Here is a 21,841-nt window from a genome sequence, read left to right as displayed (position 1 = left end):
GGATTTCTTTCTCACAAACATGCCGAGAAGAATGGATTGGAGCTGCTTCGTCCTGACTTTGTTTTGAAAGCCTCGCCGTTGACAACTTTGGAAAACGGAAGTTGGCACGTACATCTAGATGCGCGTGTGCTTGATATATTTGGATGGATACAAGGGAAGGGTTGGGAGGGGTATACTTTCAAAATGACACGCAGGTCAAAGGGGGCTAACAAATGTTTTAATGACAAATCATTCACACTTGGTTGCATAGGCAGGCTGATTTTTGGGATTTTTGTGTTTTGTTTCAGGTTTTTTTTTTGGTACAATGAAGTGCTCGTGCTTGAGAGCCCTCTTCTCGCTCAGTCACGATATACAATCAGCTGTTGACAATCACCTACTTGTCTAAGAAGCTAAAATACAATAAAAAAAAGAAAACCATATACAACATTTTGTTTTTACTGGCAAATGTTTGACAATCGGCTGGTGGCAAAGTCACTTGACGCTGAACAACACATTCACGTCCTTTTTGGCAACACTGCCCCCCCCCCCCCCCCCCATCCCGACCCCTTCTGTGCGTGCCTGGAAGTGTCATTGCTGCAGAAAATTGCAGAGAGGATGCTGAGCTCTTAAAACAGAGAGCATAGCTGTCATTTTTTTTTCTGTGTACACCGTTCAGTATACACGCCTTAAAAAAATTATAATAAAAAACAAAACAAAAAAAAAACTACTACAGTAATCCCCTGCGTATTCACAGTTCCGATCGCCGATTTGTGTGTGTGTTTTCATTTGAAACTTTCTAAAAATTTGCCACAAGATATCTGAATTAGCATCAATGGACGTCATACATCTCAACTGACGGTTTAGCCCTTAAGAGCACTGGTGTCAAACTCAAGGGCCGAGGGCCAGATCCGGCCCGCCACATCATTTTATGTGGCCCGCAAAAGCGAATCATGCGTGTCAACTTCCATGATCCTTCTGTACCGAAACGTCAAATTGTAATGCGTAATAAATAACCGTTAACACTTATTCAAACAATAATTGAACAAACTATTATAGTTGATTTGATTGATTTCACAACTTGTACAAGAAATAATATATAAACATGACGTAACGGCCCTAGCGAGGGAAGACGCGACCCCAAAGTGGGCCCCGCTACAAAAATGAGCTTGACACCCCCCTGCTTTAGAGGTCATAAACCCCAAATCAAATAATTGATAAGTCCCTTTTGAAGGGTAACGCCAAGCGCGATTCACACCCGCACAGTGAGCGATTTGATCTACGGATGCGTCACGACAGAAAAGCCGCCGCCCTGTGAAGGGTTTTTATAGAAGAAACCATAAAAATAAATTGTCAAGGGTTGCAACAGGGAAGGTGAAGTCGCCGAGAATGAAGGAGAGCGTCTCTCCGCCCTCTCGTCGTTTTTGCAAACGGCAGGGGATTACTGTACAGCGCTACTAAACTTGCATACGATTTGTTCCTAAACGACTGCGTACGGGCAGGGCGCGTCACTGTCGAAGTCACGCCCTCTAAAAAGTTGATTCCAGCATGGGTTCGCACACTTCGTTGCTCTCGTTCTGCTCCTTGGCGTCGTCCTCTTTGATGTCGTACTTGGAGCCGTCCGGCGTCTCGGCCGAGTCCCGCGTCAGCACTTGGAAAAAGTCCCACTTCTCGGGGAGGACGCCTTTGTGGAAAAGCAGCGAGGCCAGGAAGGAGAAGGACAAAATGGACGCCACCGCCGTCAGCATGCAGATGGTGCGGATGGGCCAGCTTTGCACGTAGACGCCGTCCACCAGCGCGCCGCCCGGGAAGCGCACGGCGGCCGGGATGCCCAGCACGGGCTCGCCGCACAGGACCCGGAAGAGCATTCCGCTCAGGCAGCCCAGGACGGCCCCGTAGCCGTTGGACACGGCGAAGAAGAGGACGCACACCAGCTGCGGCAACATCAGCGTGTAGGTCAGGTCCGAGCGCAGCATCCAGATCATCAGCACGCTGTTGTCCAGGAAGGTCAGCGACGTCCCCGCCAGGCCCACCACCACCACCGAGGCGCGGATCACCCACTGCAGCTCCTGCTCCGAAGCCTGACGGGAGACGCCAAACGCCAAAAGTCACTCGCCCGCCTCAACGTGATCAAAGATGAAGCTGGCGACGGCGACGTTGTTTCGACGACGGAGCCGACGCCGCCTCACCCGAGTCCTGAGGATGTTCTTGTAGATGTTAGACGTGAAGATGGAGGCGGCGGAAAGCAAGGCCGAGTCGGTGGACGACATGACGGCGGCCGCCACGGCTCCGATGCCCACGATGGAGATGTACTGGGGGGTGAGGTGCTGCAGCACGATGGGCAGCACCAGGCCCGTCTGACCTCGCTCGAATGGAGACGGAGAACCGTAAGACGTCATGTTCCAGTCTGAGAAAAGACACAGTTGGGGAAATCTTTTACAAATGGTTTTGTCACATTTCGGCTGGACCAATCACGGAGCAGCTCTTTTCTGAAGCTGAGCCGTGATTGGTCCTTCCCTGAGCCTTTTTCCTGGACCGAGGGAGCTTCCAGAGGCCGGGAGAGTGACACACCAAATCCCTCGAAACGGGCTTTTGTGGCTTGCGTACCCGTGGAGGCGGCCGCCGCGCCCAGCAGGATGGGAGGAATTCCCAGCGTGGGCACGATGAAGGCGGCGGCGAAACAGGTGATCTTGGCCGTGGTGGACGAGGCGGCGGACAAAGTCCTCTGGTGGAAGTTCTGAAGGCCCAGGTTGCCCAAACCCTTGGACGAGAAGACGCAAGAACAAGCCAAGGCATCAAGGAGACGGATGGATTGGACCAACACCGGCGGCGGCCTTGAGATACGAGCGACACGGCCGGCGCGCGGTGACAGCGACGGATATCCGAATACCAACAGTGCGGCAACACACGTAGACAGAAAACAACTCCTATGACTGATAACCGAGCACTGACAGAAATGGTCAAACTCTTTTTTCTTTGTGTCTTTTTCACTGTTATTATACTGCCCCCCCCCACCTAACCCCCACCTGCAATGAATAAGTCATGATGCACAAACCGTTGAATGCATTACATTCTATTTGTATTATGTCACAACTATATATCTTTGGGGCGGCCCGGTAGTCCAGTGGTTAGCACGTGGGCTTCACAGTGCAGAGGTACCGGGTTCGATTCCAGCTCCGGCCTCCCTGTGTGGAGTTTGCATGTTCTCCCCGGGCCTGCGTGGGTTTTCTCCGGGTGCTCCGGTTTCCTCCCACATTCCAAAAATATGCATGGCAGGCTGATTGGACGCTCTAAATTGTCCCTAGGTGTGAGTGTGAGTGCGAATGGTTGTTCGTCTCTGTGTGCCCTGCGATTGGCTGGCAACCGATTCAGGGTGTCCCCCGCCTACTGCCCGAAGACAGCTGGGATAGGCTCCAGCACCCCCCGCGACCCTAGTGAGGATCAAGCGGCTCGGAAGATGAATGAATGAATAATGATAATAAAAAAAATTCTCGTCTCACTCACCAGGATTAAGAAGTTATCGATCCAGCGCCACACTCGATCCTCCTCCAGCGTGCCGACCCAGGGCGGCTGGAAAGTGTAGTTGTACGCCGTCTGGGTGATGTCCGTCACGGCCGGGCTCATCAGCGCGAAGGGAACGCACATCCACTGCGGGCGGCAGTTTCCACAACATTTCGCCGTGCATCGGGTGACATCACAAAATGCACGCGTGCGCCACAAAAAAAAACCCACGCTAACGTCAGCGCCGCGACAACAATAGAGCGACAAACTGTGTGACAACGAACGTGGAAACAAAATCGGACGTGTGAGACTCCATCCATCCATCCATCCATCCATCTTCTACCGCTTATCCGGGGCCGGGTCACGGGGGCAACAGCTTTAGCAGGGAAGCCCAGACTTCCCTCTCCCTAGCCACTTCTTCCAGCTCTCCCCAGGGATCCCGAGGCGTTCCCAGGCCAGCTGGGTGACATAGTCTCTCCAGCGTGTCCTGGGTCTTCCTCGGGGTCTCCTCCCGGTGGGACATGCCCGGAACACCTCACCAGGGAGGCGTTCAGGAGGCATCCGAATCAGATGCCCAAGCCACCTCATCTGGCTCCTCTCGATGTGGAGGAGAAGCGGCTCGACTCGGAGCCCCTCCCGGATGACCGAGCTTCTCACCTTATCTCTAAGGGAGAGCCCGGACACCCTGCGGAGAAAACTCATTTCGGCCGCTTGTATCCGGGATCTCGTTCTTTCGGTCACGACCCATAGCTCGTGACCATAGATGAGGGTTGGAACGTAGATCGACCGGTAAATTGAGAGCGTCGCCCTTTGGCTCAGCTCCTTCTTCACCACGACAGACCGATACAACGTCCGTTGTGAGATACAACGTGTGAGACTCGAGCAGCGCAAAAACAACAAGTGGCTTTGCCCCCCCCCCCCCCCTCGTGCCTTGACCTTCACGTGTCATTCCACCAAGTGGCTGCGCACTTGACGCGCCGCACTCGCAGCCAGCTGGGCTGATAGCGCTCGGCGCGATTGCCAAGCTGCCTCTCCGAGCCCACCCCCCATCCCACACTCCCCACCCCCGCCCCGCCAAACAGTAACAACCACAAGGAAGCCAGCGCCGATATCGCCAATCATGAAAGTACTCACCAGGCTGATGAAGATGAGCACGAGCTGGATGATGTCGGTGTAGGCCACCGAGTAGAGTCCGCCCAGCAGCGTGTACGTGATGGCCACGGCGGCCGAGATCCAGATGCTCACCGTGTACGACAGATCCAGGATGACGCTCATGGTCACGCCTGAGGCAAACAAAAGCCGGCCGGCACCGTTGACCCATTTGGATGCTTTTGTGTCAATAATTCAAATTTGGTGCAACCTGAAATTCTTGACTTTGTGTTACGCCGTTTCTCAAGGCGCGGCAAAGCAACACGTTGGAAAATGAAACCTTTCGATTGAAACTGACGGTTTTCCATTTCGGCCAAACTCGGCGTCGCACCGAAGGACGATTTGGAGTCTTCGGTCAAGCGAGCGCACATTTTTTGGGACGGCAGGATAGAAAACGTCGAAAATGATGGGCAATCGATCAAAAGCTGGGTGGGAAGTTTGGATTTTGAACCCACGACCGCTGAAATAGTGCTAACGAGCCACACTTTGAGAAAAAAAACTGTTGTTGTTTCTGTGCAGCTACAAATTTCAGGTTGCACTGAATTATTGAATTCAAAGCTAAAATATGACATATGGTGGATGACTTCAATTTTTTTTTTAATTATTTCACTGTTTCACATTTGGGCAGCCCGGTAGTCCAGTGGTTAGCATGTTGGCTTCACAGTGCAGAGGTACCGGGTTCGATTCCAGCTCCGGCCTCCCTGTGTGGAGTTTGCATGTTCTCCCCGGGCCTGCGTGGCTTTTCTCCGGGTGCTCCGGTTTCCTCCCACATTCCAAAAACATGCGTGGCAGGCTGATTGAACGCTCTAAATTGTCCCTAGGTGTGAGTGTGAGTGCGAATGGTCGTTCGTTTCTGTGTGCCCTGCGATTGGCTGGCAACCGATTCAGGGTGTCCCCCGCCTACTGCCCGAAGACGGCTGGGATAGGCTCCAGCACCCCCCGCGACCCTAGTGAGGATCAAGCGACTCGGAAGATGAATGAATGAATGAATGTTTCACATTTTTCAGATTAGTCCGTCATTTTTACACATAATTTTTTTGGGGGGGCGGGGCTTCATTTTCAAGTTTTAAACAAACATCCGTTATCGTCCTGGCTATAAGATATCATTCACTTTTTTTATTTTTTAATCCTTGAAATTGTGCTCTGCACAAAGTGCAAGTGATTAAAAAAACGTGTAAACATTTACTTGAGGTGCATTGGAAAATTTGCAGGCAGCAAATAAATTTTAGCCAAAGTGAATGATTCAATCCTATGGAATATAAAAAAAAATGAAAGGAAATGTTGTCTTCAAATAGACCCCCAAAAAGGTAGAAATGGATGTAAGCAGCATAATATTGTTTGATTGAAAAGTTGGAAATCATGAAAAAGCCTACTCTTGGATTTAAAAAAAAGAAAATAAAAAATTAGCGCAGCATTAGCTAACATTAGCAAAACGTTAGCACAGCTAAATGGTTAAAAAAAAAAAAAGTAAGCGAGGTGCCCACAAAGGTGGGGGGTTAAGGCGGGAACCCCCGCCGCCCCCCCCCCCAAAAAAAACAATCTTGGCGGAAAAAGTCTACTCTTGGATTTAAAAAAAGAAAATCAAAAATTAGCACGGCATTAGCTAACACTAGCAAAACATTAGCACAGCTAAATGGTTAAAAAAAAAAAGTAAGCGAGGTGCCCACAAAGGTGGGGGGTTAAGGCGGAAACCCCCGCCCCCCCCCCAAAAAAACAATCTTGGCGGAAAAAGTCTACTCTTGGATTTAAAAAAAGAAAATCAAAAATTAGCACGGCATTAGCTAACATTAGCAAAACATTAGCACAGCTAAATGGTTAAAAAAAAAAGTAAGCGAGGTGCCCACAAAGGTGGGGGGTTAAGGCGGAACCCCCCCCCCCCCAAAAAAAAAAAACAATCTTGGCGGTAGGCGGCTTTCTCACTTTACTGACAACGAACGGTGAGAAGCGAGCAAGCATAACAAGCACTCGTAGCCTCGCAGCCGGACATGACGGCCAAGCGAGCACAATAACACGGATCGCGTGTCTCTGCATTCAGACATTTGTTTGCCGATGTGTTGTACGGTTGGTTGAGGCCAGGACACACAACTCACCCTCACCCAAGTTCAGACGTGGTTCGTCGCACAACAAGATTTGGGGCTGCCCCCCTTCATGGAGGCCTGTCTCGACACGGAACTAGCTTGCGAAGGTGGCGCTTTTACCACAAGGGCAATACCGCCAAACGTGCCGCTAGCTAGCACCCTGAAAAGTGCGCGGCGGACCCAAGCGCACCCACTGATTCACCTTGACGACCATTAACACACCCCTCCGCTCCCCCGATATATCTTTTACGTTTTTTTGTGTGATTTGTAACAGGCCTCAATTGTCTGTGGATTTTTGGCGTCGCCCTTCGCTAACCGCCGCCATTAGCGGGGGTTCCACTGCATTCCGTCTCGTTTGACGCTCGACTTCGGAAAAAAGCCAAGCCGTCCGTTTGTAGCCGCTAGCTAAAAGCGGAACGTGCGTGGATTTCGTTTCGCTCGCCGCGGGTGCGCGGGCATTCTTACCTAATCCTATGAGCGTGCCCGTCACCCACATAATCTCGGAGATGAGCGCGGCCAGGGAGAGGGCGGCCGTGGCCACTTTGCCGTACTTGATGTGGAAGGGGTCCATCATGGTCACGTACTTGCTGTTGCGCATCGGCTCGGCGAAGAACAGCCCGCCTTTGGGATGAGCGTGGGGGGGGGGGGGGGGGGGGGGGGGGGGGGGGGGGAAGGATGACGGATGACGCAGTTCAGTTCAGTTCAGTTTTCCTCCCGCATTCCAAAAAACGCGCACGGTAATTAAGTGAACACTCTGAATTGTCTCGAGGTGCGTTTGTGAACGTCAACGGTTGTGCGATTGGCTGGCCGACAAATTCGGGGTGTCTCTCACCCCAAATTGGTCGGACGAAACTCCCAACACGCCCGCGATCCTTGCGAGGATAAGCGGTTCGTAATTCCTTAAAATGAAGCGCGTTTTTGTGGGACTAAACGTGCACAAACTTTACACACACTCTGGGGCCTGGCGAAAATTCCGACTTTTACGATTAAAAAAAAGCAAATAAACACAAAAAGGGTCTGTAGCGACCCCGAGAGAGGCTAAATTCTCTTCTTGTTTTTTTTTTTTTTTTTTTTTTGTGTCGTTGTGTCGAGTCAACTTCAGCCGAGGGCGGCAACAAACAGCTCGCGGCCTGCTTTTGAATAAGCGGCCCGTCGTTTGCCAAACTGACGCTTGTCGTGACGCGAGTTGAGCCGCCGCCGCCGCCGCTCGTATCTCAAATTGACCGTACGACAGCTCTGAGCTCCCCCCCCCCAAAAAAAAAAACTTGGGACGCCGGGTCACTCGTATCGCGAGGCGCCACGGCGTGCCGCGCGGCTGCCAAACGCTCACGTAATAGAGCGTGTGAAGCGCTGCGTGGAAATACTGCGCACGCACACTCGCAGACGGCGAGAGAAAATTTCCGTTGATCAAGAGTAAGAGGATCAATCATGTGACTTTCATGTGGCAAAGGAATGTCCGCTAATCTGCGCGTACGGTACATGACCTTACGCAACCTGTTGTCTGAGTGCGTCCAGTGCCACAAACGGCCCCACCCCCACCCCCCATTTTGGAATGTCATGATCTTGACTTTTTGTTTTTTTTTTACAGTACGAATTATGCGGCAGGTAGCGGCAGGTAACCGATTCATGAGAAACAAACAAAGACGGCCGGGAAAGGCTCCAAATGCGGAAGTCAAACCGATTCCGCCATATTGGACTTTATGAGAAATTCGCTTCTCATGAAGGCCATTTTTCCTCCTCCCGCCGGTGCGCTGTGCCTTTAAGAGATTTCCACTGTGACCTTGGAGGCTATCAGTGGAACACTTGAAGGTCGTGACAATGACGGGCACATGACTGAGGTCGGCAAGCTGGTTTCACGCCCCTCCCCACCCCCTCTAGTTAGCGGCATTTCTCTTTTCGTCGAGACATTCAGCTGGCGCAGGGGTGTAAAAAAATTGGGAATCGTTTTGTTTGATCAGCAAAATGGGCCTTTTGAAAATACGCGGGGCGGCCCGATAGTCCAGTGGTTAGCACGTCGGCTTCACAGTGCAGAGGTACCGGGTTCGATTCCAGCTCCGGCCTCCCCTGTGTGGAGTTTGCATGTTCTCCCCGGGCCTGCGTGGGTTTTCTCCGGGTGCTCCGGTTTCCTCCCACATTCCAAAAACATGCGTGGCAGGCTGATTGGACGCTCGAAAATTGTCCCTAGGTGTGAGTGCGAATGGTTGTTCGTCTCTGTGTGCCCTGCGATTGGCTGGCAACCGATTCAGGGTGTCCCCCGCCTACTGCCCGGAGATGGCTGGGATGGGCTCCAGCACCCCCCCGCGACCCTAGTGAGGATCAAGCGGCTCGGAAGATGAATGAATGATGAATGAAAATCCGCGCGATGTCCGGTTCAAGCCCCGCTCAGTTGAAAATATCCTTCGCCCGGGTTGCGGACATCTTGGGAAGCGACGGCTTTCCACGTTGCCCGCCTCAGTTTGGTGACAAGTTCTTATTGCGATTGTTGTGATCACATGCTACTTCCAGCCGGGCTTTGTTGGCCCACTTTTTGGATTCTTCCCAACGCAGAAGGGGGTCACCCTCGGACCTTATAAACCCTATTTGGACTCCGGCGCCAACGCGACTTAAGTGTTCTTAAGGACACAAATCCTCCCTGTTGCGCGGGCGCGACGAGGCTCTCCTTGTTTGGACGTCACCGCTCGATTGATTTATTTATGTTTTTTTTTTTGGGGGGGGGGTGTCTATTTTTCACGGCGCTTTGAGAAAAAGCGGGCCCGGCGCCGAGCGAGAGGCGGCGAGCCGCGGCGGCCTTCCCTAAAAAGGAGCGCTTACCGAAGATGAAGCAGACGGTGGCCGTGACGGGCATGACGGCCCAGATCAGCCCCATGGACGGGTTGTACACGGCCTCCGCCGTGCCCACGATGAAGCCCCCACCGACCCACGTGGCTGTTGGCACAAGAACACACGCGCGCACGTCACCTTTTGGGCTTTGCGGCACCTCTTCGGGTTTTGACATCACTAACCTATCGGATTTATTGCCCGTCCGCCGGCGCCGTGCCCTACTTAACGTCAGATTTTATGAATTCTACCTGCAGAAACAGAAAGTTGGATCCTTGAAGGGAGTTTTTGTTCTGACATCAGAAGATTCAATGCCCACGGAATCAACTCTGGGTGTCATGTGACCTCGCGTACTCAATCGGTGGATTCTTGTCCAAATTCAGAACATTCATGAACAAAGTGGCGCCATTTTATGCGTCCTACGTGAAGGCTCCGGATGTCGGCCATCTTGAAATTGTTGTCTCGGCAGAGTGCAGTACGCTGTGGTCGGCTATCTGGCAACACGCGACACGTCCTGTGAGGAGAAAGTCGAGCTCGCCGTCCACTCGGCCAATTTGTCCCGCTAATTTTAGTCGGTCCGGACGCAGAAGACGACGGCAGTTTGATGCCATGCGTGGTGAACTGCCAGTACTTGCCGGAAATTCCTTCATTCCTGGCAGCCTCCCAAAGCAATTTTTTTTTTACATCTTTTTATCAATTTTGGAGGGAACATCCGGTTGCGGGTATTTTATTTTATTTTTTAAAACCAAGTATTAAAGTACTTGATGATGACGCCTTTGAAAATTATTTTGCACCCTTCTCCCGAGCGATATTACTGACGATTGAAATGGCTCAGATGCTCTCTGCATTTTAAGGCTTGCGAAGAAAAAAAAAATGTCAGGAAAAGCCGACTAGAACATCTGAACTTTATTCGGGTTTCAATTAGAGGACTTGAAATGGTGGCAAGTGTGCGCGCGTGTGTGTGTGTGTGTTGACTCCAATTTCACACGAGTAGGAATGTGAGAGGGTAATTCGAACAGAGCCAATGTTGGCCAACTTGCCTTCTCGAAAAGATTTCCATTTCTTGAGTTGAGTAGTACAGGTTAGAGGCCACCACAATGGTGGGGAAAATTGCGAAATGATTTTTTTTCTTTTTTTTTTTAACGTCACAAAAATCTGGCATTTGATCGGGTGTTGTGTAGACTTTTTATAGCGGCTGTATTTAACCAATGTACAAGTTTTTTTTAAATTAGCTTTTCTCTTGATTTACTGGTTCCGTTTCCTCCTCCGTTATAATTTAGGGGATTGAATGATGCGACGCACCAGATTAGCATTTGATTTAAATGTGCAACTCTATAATTAAATTTTTTTGGTTCATTATGCACAATATAGTTAACGTATGAAGCGGTCATGTGTAATAACATTTGCATCATACATGATTTTCACCACGCCTCCAACATGACATCCAGTCTTGCTTTCGCGCGTGTGCGTCATATGCGATATTCTATACACCCCGAAGATATCACTCTTACGTCATACAAGTGTACCATCGGTACATCCAATTTCACGTGCGGCCGCCTCGAACGTGTTTTGTCTTGAGCCGCCTGAGTTTCGTCCGTCCGTATCTGCAACGGGGCGCCTGCCTGCGCATCATCCCGTTGAACGCCGTCGACACAACGGGGCTTGCGTTATCACGTGTACGGGGTGAAACGGAGGTTGAATTAGGATTCATTTGGCCCAGTTCCCACGCCTAAAGCGCCCCCCCCCCCCACCAGCTCAAAAAAAAAAGCTGCTCAACCCGGCTCGGCTGTACTCGCCCGTCATGGTGAAGATGCCGACGGCCAGGTTGATGCCGCGGTTGCCGAGCAGCGCCATCTCCGTCTGGTCTCCGCGGCCCTTCTTGGCCTCGCGCTTGGACTTGAAGGAGGCCCACACGCCGATGGCCAGCACCAGAAGGTAGAAGAACATCATGACGCTCACGCCGGGGATGTTGAGAGCCATGATGGACGAGCAGCGGGAGCGAGACGACCGCGACCGGGAGGAGGAGGAGGAGGAGGAAGAAGATGAGGACGCACTGAGCGAGAGACGGAGCGACAGTGGCGGCGGCGGCTCGGCGAACATCCACCAGCGCCCCCCCCACCCCCCTCCCCCCACTCCTGCCCACCCCCGCCCACCGCCGCCGTCCCCGCCGCCTCACGCCGGGCTCGGAGGAGGGATGGCGGTGGCGATGGAGGGCCCGCCCCCCCGATCGCCGCTCAGCCAATCGGAAGCCGCTCCGAGCCTGGGTCGCCGCCGGGCCGGCCTGCCCGGGCCGAGCGCGTCACGACTGGATGTCGGTTCGTTGACTTTGTCCTATGCGAGCCGCCCCTGAGGTGACGATTTGCTGCAATGTGCTGACGCCGAGCCCAGACGCCATACTGGAATACACCGGGGAGGTGGGGTGAGAGGGGGGGGGGGGGAATAAAAGGTACCGGAGACCGAGGAGAGCCGATCGTCCCCCCCTCCACCCCACTGGATGCAACGTACATTAGCTAATCAATATCCAACGCACATGCACGGGGGACCTTGATGACTTATTGGGCTTCTTACTTGATGAAAATATGCCATCACATCTTGGAATGTACTCAAGTGGGGTGGCCACTTTGGTGAAAGGGACCCGCGGCATGAGAAGGAACTGCATCTGAAATCAAACATGCACCAAATTCACGAAATTCTCGCATTTTGTTCACAAGTGCACGTAACCAAGTGAAAAGAACCCTTTGGTATACACCCTTTGCCAAAATTATCCTTACGATTAAGAAAAAAAAAAACAGTAACTGGGTTATGATCCAGCAGGGGTGTGCAAAAAAAAAAAGGATTGTTCAAAATAGTGAAAGTAAATACTGCATACAAACCATTTAAAAACAGTGACAAAAAAAGGATGTACTGTACTTGAATTTAGCAGTCGGAAGAGCTTAGTCGGTACAAAGAAACACAATGCACGTTGACATGACGGTGCAGCCGGAATCCACATTAGCTAATCAATACGCGGGAAGCTTTATGACTCACGGGGCTTCTTACGGGATGAAAAGGCTCCACTGCATATTGGAACGTACTCCGGTGAGCCATTCCACCAAATGAATACAAATAAAATACAGGGGGGTTGGGGGGGCCTTGACTTATGACTTTAATTTCTTTTGTGACGGCGTAGGCGTCACGCAGTCATGAAGGTCAGCGGCTTCCTGCGTCCACTCCTGCGGCGCGGCCTATTCACGGGCAACTTGAGCAATGTTTTCATCTCTTTACCTCAAAGGCACTAAGATTGAGGGAAAGATTAATTAAATAAATGGAGCGAGATCAAATATATCTATCTATATCCATCAATCCATTTTGAAATCCGCTTACCCCCGCGAGGGAGCCGATCCCGTCCGTCTTTCGGGCAGCAGGAGGCAAACGCCCTGAACCGGTTGCCAGATAATTGCATGGCACACATCAACAGCCATAACCTGCCATTCATGTTTTTTTTTTGGGGGGGGGGGGGAGTCCGGGGTACCTGGAGAAAACACACACAGGCATGGGGAAAACATACAAACTCAAAATCGAACCCTAACACCTCTGCACTGTGAGGCTGACGTGCTAACCAGTCAACTGCTGTGTCACCCTTTAGCGATCTCGCTAGCTAGCTCCCTAGCTTGCGAGATCTCGCTAGCTAGATCCCATCCCTAGCTAGCTAGATCCCTAGCTAGCTAGATTCTAGCTAGCTAGATCCCATCCCTAGCTAGCTAGATCCCTAGCTAGCTAGATTCTAGCTAGCTAGATCCCATCCCTAGCTAGCTAGATCCCTAGCTAGCTAGATCCTAGCTAGCTAGATCCCTAGCTAGCTAGATCCCATCCCTAGCTAGCTAGTTCCCTAGCTAGCTAGATCCTAGCTAGCTAGATCCCTAGCTAGCGAGATCAATAGCTAGACACACTTTTTTTTTCTCTCTCTCTCTCTCTCTCTCTCTCCCCTTGTTCCTCGGGCGCGATTCACGGCAGATTTTTATTATATTTTATGGTCCAAGATGACAGCAAGATATTTGATTTCACATATTCTTTCCGTCTACTTCAAGAATTATTTTTTAGGTGGCATATGGTATAAAAAGTTATAGATTGGGATTGGCTGGCAACTAATTGAGCTTGTCCGCCGCCTACTGCCCGAAGAAGCCTGGGAGAGACTCCGACACGCCCGCGATCCTCGATAGGAGAAGCGCTTCAGGTACTGGACGGATGGATGGATGTAGGTGAAAGGCCTTAGCAGGCCCGAGCCCCCCCCCCCCCCCCCCCCCCTGCCACTCCCTGTGATCCTGTCCACTCTCAAACCTTAAAAGTCCTCCCGTCGTGTTTCCACTAACAACAGTAACAAAAGCCGCCCCGCGCTCACAGCAGCCACCGGCAACCCCGCTGAGACTTGGACAATGTCTGCCGGCTCACGGGGAATATATTGTGTCGAGGCGTCAAAGGGTGGGCTGGGGGGGCGTGGGGGTGCGTTGGGTCCGCATAAGCTTATGGAGGGCTTTTAAAGAGCCTTTAACATTCGAGCAAGAGGATGATCTCTTCATGAAAGCCGCGCAAGCTGTCAATGGGTGCCATTCACAACTCCCATTCATGTGCTCTGAACCCTCGCATAGTCTTCAGCAATTTGACGACAGCAAAAAAAAAAAAAAAATGCTGACATTTGATGACGCTTCAGGCAAAAGACGCAAAAGTGAAAACACTCGGGCGCTACGACAACTAACGTAACTAACCGACACATCGGGGATCGCCATCTTGAAACAGTTGCTGGGGCGTAACGGAGGCGTTTTTTTTGAAAGCGGCACAATAAATTGGGATTCAAAGTTTTTTAAAAAAATGTATTTTATTGTCAGGCCTGATGCATCAATTTTTCGGTGCCAAATAAAGCAAGATTGATCCTAAATACTAAAAATGACTGACAGGAGGTGGTTTAATTCAGCGGTGTCCAAACTGCGGCCCGGGGGCCATTAACCAGACAATACAAACAATATATCATTGCTTTCTTGACTGACTTTAGCATGTTTACAAAAAAAGTTGACGAATTTTAAAGAGGCCCTTTCATCCTCCCATTTTTCTGTCTACGCTTACGCTTCCCGTTTCTCTGAATTAAAGACGAACGGTGGAAAATGAAGCAAATGTAAAGGTCGCAAAAGAAGTCGGCAGCATGAAGTCCACCCGCGAGTGGATTTTGGATTAGTGCACCGTGCGCTCGGGCTGCCAGCCTCAGTCGCCACCATCTTTGTTTTTGCTCTAAGCCCCGGAGGCTATTTTTGGAGCGCAGGGCGGAGGCGAGGAGCGGGCAGGATTAGCATTTGAAAAGAGATACTGCTAATTTATCTGCTAATGCTAACAGCGCGAGACCCCGGCCGGCCCGATGAGCAACAAGCAAAACACTCGGCCGGCTTCAAATTCTTTTTTTGGAAAGGTGTCACGGTTGCGGTTTGATGTGATTCATCTCTTGGATGTAACGTTCTCATAAAAACTAAGAAGGTGGAGGCTATATTTGAAGGCCCGTGACATAATAAGCATTTAGCAGCTTTGACATTTGGTGGTGAGTAATGTCCTGTGTACAGCATGATTATGAAAGTAAGTAGGTGGAAGCTGCATTTGAAGGCCCACGCCATCATGAGCGCTCACCAGCAAGGGGCATTTTGTCTTGTATACGAGGCCATGATGGAAATAAAAGGCCCCACTGATGGCAAGGAGGTTGCATTTGAAGGCACTCGTCAGGAAAAATAGGACATGAATTGCTACTTTGACCAATTTTTGTTTTCCCCAGAATTATCTGTACTTCGACTCAAGTATAACAAGTGCGAGTGTGGACATGGCACAGTTTGAAGTGTGTTCCAAAGTGTCTGCCAGAAACGAACGCCACATTTCAGATTTGACGGCAGCTGCCGGCGTACTGTGTCCACGTTAGCGCGTTGCTGTTGCATTAGCTGTCAAGTCACACCTTCATGTTGATTATTATTTTCGAGCAGAATCTGTAATGAGATTTACGATCACCAGCTGGCTGGGTTAAAAAACAACAACAACAACAACAAACAATCCGATCATTGAATTAATAAAAATAGAGAGATGGACTCTTCACGTCAGCTCCTGCCAAATAAAGCGAAGAGGACCTTCATACGATCACTTTGTCCCTTAAACGATGAGAAATGAAGTGAGGCGTCCATTGTGAAAGGTTTTCATGCGTCTTTGGGGTACAACAAAATACACAAGTAGAACACACTGACAACCATTATGCAGTGACGGGCAGTAGGGGGGGGGGCACCCCCCCTTAACCGGTTGCCAGCCAATCGCAGGGTACACAGAGACGAACAACCATCCGTGCTCACACTCACACCTCGGGACAATTTCGAGTGTTCAATCAGCCTGCTCTGCATGTTTTTGTAATGTGGGTGGAAACCGGAGTACCCGGAGTAAACCCACGCAGGGCCGGGGGAGAACACGCAAACACCAAAACACAAGGAGGCCGGAGTTGCGTAAGTTAAATCCACGCAATAAAATGATTCTATTTTAGGCTTCTTTTTATAGCGTTTAAAAGATTTCATGCTTGTTAAGGTCCTGAAACACACTTCCAAAATATTACAAATGTGTTAAAAAACATCAAATACGGTTGGCCTGCATGTGAAGTTATTTGCGTGTTACATTATTTGTTGTCTCTGCTCACATTTGATTGCGTAAGTCGTTTCCCGGTTGCTCTTAGAATGGTGCGCTCTTGCCGCGGCAGCGGGTGGAGCCACCGGCGGCCATCTTATGTTGGTCAATCGCTAAGCCCACCTATCTTCAATCAGAATCAGAATCATCTTTATTGGCCAAGTATGTAGAACACACAAGGAATTTGTCTCCGATATAACACGCTGCACTAGTATCATCGTAAACAACAAAATCATTGAACCATTTTAGAGTAATCCCTTGATTTCTCGCCAGTGTTCAGTAACAGTGGCAACTTAAGATGGCCGCCCTCTGGCTTCAGCCCCGTGGGGCCTCTTGATAGTCCAGTCATCTACAAGTCCGTGGTTTGGTGACGCGACTTTCTTATGAAAATGGCTGATCGCTTCTGATCACGTATGCAGCTGTCCCTCATTCCAAGGCCAATTCCTCCCAAGGAGAAAAGTGAAACCTTGAACCTTGAGCGGCAAAACAATGGCGAGTGTTTATATGACTTTTTGGGGGCGGAGGTGGTGGTAGTGGTGGTGGTGGTGGGGGGGGGGGGGGTGTCGCAGACCGTACGTTCCATTCTAAAGCTTCTTCCGACTGGTCTCAGGGTCGCAATGCTTATGGGAACAGCTGCGCACAGAAATAGACTCTTTACGGCTCATATGTACGCAGCGACAACAGCCGTCGTGCGCTTGAAACGTCACCTTGCGCACCACCGGCCCAGGTGGAGCAAACTTTGACATTGTCAGCCGCCACGAGTCAGTTTAAGGGACACACAATACTTCTGGGGAATGCTTACGGTAAGCGATGCTTTGTTTCTTTCCACGCTTGCATTTTTTTGGAGGATGGCGGGGGTGCTGTTATCTGTGCTGAACTTTTTGAGAATGGTCTTTCTGTGACTCTTGCAGTCTCTGTTGTAACCTGCTGATCCCACCTCGCAGTTCCCGTCGAGCCATTGTGACGTCACGTCCTTTAGAACTAAACAACAACAAGAGGCAAGTTAGCGAAACGCGGGCTGGCGAAATGGCCCCGACGAGTCACGTGACGCACCATCCGGGCTTCTCCGCGTCCGAGGATGAAGGTTTCGGGCAGGACCGGCACCAACGGTCCGCAGAACCCCGCGCCTGGGGGGAGCAGGGTCCACACGTCCTCAAGGAGGAGAACCAGATGAGCCACAGACTCAAAACACGCCCGCGAAGCCCAAACCGTCTCGTCTGAACAAAACAAAATGTCATATTTAACACACCGAATGTACTGATAACAACATCTGGTGCACTGATCGGACTTTTATTCACCTTGAGCGAGTACGACGAGTACGGCTGTCGGTTCACGATATTTAGGTTCACTTCTTGCAACAGTGATACACAGTCCTCACCAAGAGGGGGCAGCAGATGACCACAAAGTAAGCTTTGTTCCCATTGTGATACACAGTCCTCACCAAGAGGGGGCAGCAGATGACCACAAAGTAAGCTTTGTTCCCATTGTGATACACAGTCCTCACCAAGAGGGGGCAGCAGATGACCACAAAGTAAGCTCTCCTCCCGAATGGGAACAACGTTCAAAGTTCAAGTCGCTCTTGTCATGCGCCGCTGAGGTCAAAACAAGCCAACGAGACGAGCATTCAACCCACAGCCAATGCGAGAGAGTCTTACTGAATGTAAATGTCATCGTTCTTATCAGAGAGCGCTCCAAACAAGAGGGAGACCAGGATCATTGGCACAACGAAAATGCTTTTTGCTGGCTTGGGGAAGGTGCACTCCTCAATTAAGAAAAAAAAAACAAAACAGTAAATTATCAAGTTGTTTATGGTTCATCAAATTGAATCATCGTATGTTGTTTTAATATTTCCAAACCCAAATCCACTGTATTGTCATTACAAGTAAAAAAAACAACGTAATCGTTAATTATAATTAAATTAAAAATAAGAAAACATCAGCATGAATTATGATTGTATCATTTAAAAATATGTTTATAAAATTCTAATCCGACCCCGAGAAGTGGCAGTGGCGCGGTCAACTGTCAAACCGGTTTTTGGCCCATGCCTACTTTCAAATCAACTTGTTAGTCATTAGTGACATTAGGCCTTTGAAAAAAAATGTCGGCCTGCAATTTGAAGAGAAAGGACAACAATTTGTTTGAGAAGTCTCCCATTTAAAAAAAAAAATTTCTCACGAGAAAGTCATCGCAGGGCCTCCCCGGAAGCCGGGACGCCTGCTGCGTTTTGTCTCCAAATCATGCCGAGGGGGAGCATGCGTCATCGCTGACCCTTGCCCGCCCCCAGGGGGCCCGCAAAGGAAGTGCCCAATCAGCGTCAAGTATTGTCGCGAGCGTCCCGCCTTTCCCCAAAGCCTTTCCACAAGATGCTAGCAAGAGCTCAACGTGATTCATTTCTTCCATCTGACAGTTTCAAACGTTGGTACAGATTTGGGCGGGCATCATCGAAGTCGACCTGCGCCATTTTGGCTTTTGCGGGCCGCATACATTGAGGCGGCGGGCCAGACCTGGCCTCGGAACTCGACTTTTGACACCCGTGGTTTCAATCGGTGCTTCGATTCCCAAATTTCAACCGGCTTGACTGACACACGCGCAGTTCATCGAAGGAATTTCTCTTATTTTGGGGCGGGGTCAAAGGTCAAAGGAGGATGGATGAGTAATTTTAAGGCTTGCGGAAGGCGCTTTTGTCCGGTGGAGAGCAAACGTGGCCGCAAAGACGATTCCGGGCCTTCGCTTGGGCCAAACATCGGATTTCTTGCCACTTCCTGCGCAGGCACAAAGGGGACTAGCGCAGACAATGGCCGCGTGTGGACATTTGGGACGTGATGTAACAGGGTGCCGGGTGGCCGCCCTCAATCCACGCACGCACGTATGGCATGATCGAGTCAAATATGTTATGTGTCTGCAGGACCTTCGGGAAGGACTTGTGAGAGTTCACAAAGTTGCGTTAACGTGCTGGTCTCGGGGGGAGGGGCAAAACGCTGGACCCGCCCATGGAAAATCATCTTCGTTGCTTGGGGCAAAATGTCAAAGATGCAATAAATTCAGCGTCAAATCTTTTTTTTTTTCCTCCCTCTTTGCGTATGCTTCAAAACAAACAAGCTTCAGTCATGGGAAAGCGGGATGGGGGGGGGGGCGACCAGATCACAACACAAACAAGCGTGACTCGGCCAAACATTTGCGGCCCGGCTTCCAGTGCCCTAAAAAAAAAAAAAAGATTGCGTGGCCAAGGTCAACCTGCATGTTTTTGTTGTGTACTGGAGGCCCCCCCCCACTCCACCCCCCCGCCCCGAAACGCACAACATAGGCGCTACGATCGGTCGCATGGATGCAGACAAGGGCAATCTCAATCGGGTCAATAATATGCTTTTAATAATAAGATACCAGTGCAGAAAAGAAACTTTTTGCGCGGGTTCGAGTCCCCGTAGTAACAATGGTCATCAAGATGGATAAGATCACAAAATCAGTCGGCTTTCGGAGCACATACAAAAGCGCAACGGGACTCAAGTGAACTAAAATCATACAACAAGTTCAACGCTGATCCCACAGTGGCAAACTCCAAACCCGGTTTCTCGATTGCAAAACGCGCAACATGCTAACATTCATCTCCCCACGCCTCAACATTGCGGAACGTTCTGCTTCGGGGGCGGGAACGCAACCAACGGTGGCCGAGGCGCGTCCTCGGCGGACCGCCGTTTTAAATAGTAACGCCGGTGACGAGCCTTCCGCTGTCTGAGACACAAGAGTCCATCGTTTAGCACGTTAGCATCGGGTTCCGCTAGCCTAGGCGCTCCGAAAGTTTCTCTCGGGGAATTCTCCCTCCACAAACGAGTAGAAACTTTTCCAAGCGGCCAGTGGAACCGCGCCAAACGTTTGCCACGAGGCCCAAGTCCGACGTTAAGGCCGCTTCCGGTCACCGACTTTTCTCACGTACGTTTAAGACAGTTCGGCTCATGCTAGCTGGAGCGACGTCAACTTGTTTTCAACGTTTTGGAAAGGAATAAAAATCCCCCGTTGACCCCCTGGGAGCGCTTTATCGTCAATGCCATTAAGTTCGACTTCAAACCCGCGAGTGGGGGCTATAAGGCTTTGAAGCGGGGTCTTTTTGGACTCACGTCGCTTCTCGTAGCCACTTTTTAGCATTTAGCGAGGAGTTCTTGTGGAGACAAAATGGGTTCGCAATGACGACTGGCAGTGTTCTAATTGGGTCAATATGGGTCTTTTTGGCACTATGCGGGTTCTTCTGGGGGGCCTACGTGGGTTCAAGAGTGAATTTTGGAGACTTGAGGGCTCCAGAATAGACGGGAAGATGATAGAACTGACTGATAATAGTGATGGCTTCGAGAAGGTTCGGACTTTGTGGGGTCAGAGTTGGATTTTGGGGTTACTAGGCAGGTTCTAGAAAGCACAGCAAGGGTTTGACTGGAGTCCGAAGTGGTCGTCATGGCTACCTGACGGGTTGAAGTGGGGATCGGAAGCGCTCATTTTGGACAGAGTCGGTTCTTGTCGGGGTTGTCTGGTGAAGTCCTACAAGGTGGGTTCTTGTCCCGAGATTTTGTTAGTTCTAATGGGGCAGACAAGGATTCTACTGGAGCCCACCACGTGAGGGCAGGACTTTGGTTACTGCGCCGGTTCTAGAAAGGAGAACAAAGGGTTCACCTGGAATCAGGACTGGTTCGAATGGGACCTCAAAGATTTTCTCAGTCCTTGAGTTGATATCGTCTTTCAGTACATGGGTCGTACATGGTTCTAGAGTGGGACTTTGCGAATCCCCGTGCAGAATATGTCTTGCAGTGACTATCTGGGTTTTAATTGGGTCACAACGGGTTCTACAGGGGACCGAGTGGGTTCTAGTAGTCATATCATCGACTGGATATCGCAAGTGTTCCAACAGGGTCCAAGAGGGGTTTTGGGACGCTAAAAGGTTCCGGAGGTGTCTGTGGGCTGCAGTGGGGTCAGCATTGCTCCTGACAGTGACCGCATGGGTTCAGATGGGGTCCAAGTGGGTTCTCGAGAGAACCATGTGGGTTGGACTGGGGATGACAAGTGATCTAATGGGGTCCAAAGTGGGCTTGAGTGGTCGCTGGGTCGAGTTTTTTGCGACGATGTGGTTTCCAGACGCGACTGGACTCGGCTCGGTTGCAATCAGAACCGGGGGGGACAAGGCACAAAGTGAAGGACTGGACGAGACTAAGGCACATTTCTGGGGCAACCGAATGCGACTTGACGCCAAAAGCAGCATTTGCTCCGCAAACTCTCCGGACAAAATCAAAATACAAAACACAAATCGAATGTAGCAGATGTTCGACGTGTACGAACGAAGCACTGCTGCCCGTTTTTCGCTCACTCGACGGGATTAAAACGAGACCAGACCGGAAACCGACCGCTGTGTAATATTAAAAAAATAAAAATGCTACATATCGCAAAAGTGAAAAGAAAACTTTTCATCCTTTTCTACTTTCTTAAAGCACAAATGAGGAGCAAAGAGGACGAGTAGTGGGCGAGCCTCCAAACCGAGACTGCGACGACCACGTACCAGGGACACATCCACGCATCGAGTCCACCGTCAACATTCGAAATGCGCCGCGTGCGCGTGTGCAAAGCTCTACAGGGGGGGGGGGGGTTTGGGGGGGTGGGGCGGGGGGGGGAGTGGT

The 21,841-nt window shown here is 50.6% G+C and overlaps 1 protein-coding gene and 1 long non-coding RNA gene across 3 annotated transcripts; both read right to left on the bottom strand.

Annotated features, from left to right (window-relative positions):
* Positions 1–1,226: 1,226 nt before the first annotated feature.
* On the bottom strand, positions 1,227–11,652 carry LOC127610506 (high affinity choline transporter 1-like). 2 transcript variants are annotated; one of them, XM_052080723.1, is made up of 9 exons: positions 11,314–11,466; positions 9,707–9,768; positions 9,516–9,629; positions 7,170–7,325; positions 4,612–4,760; positions 3,481–3,624; positions 2,584–2,737; positions 2,166–2,383; positions 1,228–2,057 (listed from the first exon to the last, which is right to left on the bottom strand). In XM_052080723.1, exons 3-9 carry the CDS (start codon positions 9,568–9,570, stop codon positions 1,506–1,508), a joined length of 1,428 nt encoding a protein of 475 aa, XP_051936683.1. In that variant the 5' UTR covers positions 9,571–9,629; positions 9,707–9,768; positions 11,314–11,466; the 3' UTR covers positions 1,228–1,505. The 2 variants fall into 2 exon arrangements, with proteins under 2 accessions (XP_051936682.1, XP_051936683.1); XM_052080722.1 differs by lacking the exon at positions 9,707–9,768 and having other exon boundaries at positions 1,227–2,057; positions 11,318–11,652.
* Positions 11,653–12,384: 732 nt separating this feature from the next.
* Positions 12,385–17,604, bottom strand: LOC127610536 (uncharacterized). The gene is made up of 5 exons (XR_007964883.1): positions 17,489–17,604; positions 17,244–17,407; positions 16,993–17,171; positions 12,885–13,032; positions 12,385–12,795 (listed from the first exon to the last, which is right to left on the bottom strand). It is a non-coding gene; the product is annotated as an uncharacterized LOC127610536 (long non-coding RNA).
* Between the last annotated feature and the right edge of the window lie 4,237 nt (positions 17,605–21,841).

This window comes from Hippocampus zosterae, chromosome 11 (genome assembly GCF_025434085.1).
Source record: "Hippocampus zosterae strain Florida chromosome 11, ASM2543408v3, whole genome shotgun sequence".
Taxonomy (NCBI): domain Eukaryota; kingdom Metazoa; phylum Chordata; class Actinopteri; order Syngnathiformes; family Syngnathidae; genus Hippocampus; species Hippocampus zosterae.
This window is presented reverse-complemented; position numbering and strand designations above follow the sequence as displayed.

What these genes read in the sequence shown, in the direction of transcription:
- LOC127610506 (XM_052080722.1), bottom strand. Translation starts at nt 11,621, where the DNA reads ATGTTCGCCGAGCCGCCGCCGCCACTGTCGCTCCGTCTCTCGCTCAGT. An exon ending in CACCGTCTGCTTCATCTTCG is followed by an intron (nt 7,326 to 9,515) that starts GTAAGCGCTCCT and finishes CTCATCCCAAAG; the next exon opens with GCGGGCTGTTCTTCGCCGAG. An exon ending in GGGCACGCTCATAGGATTAG is followed by an intron (nt 4,761 to 7,169) that starts GTAAGAATGCCC and finishes TGTTTGCCTCAG; the next exon opens with GCGTGACCATGAGCGTCATC.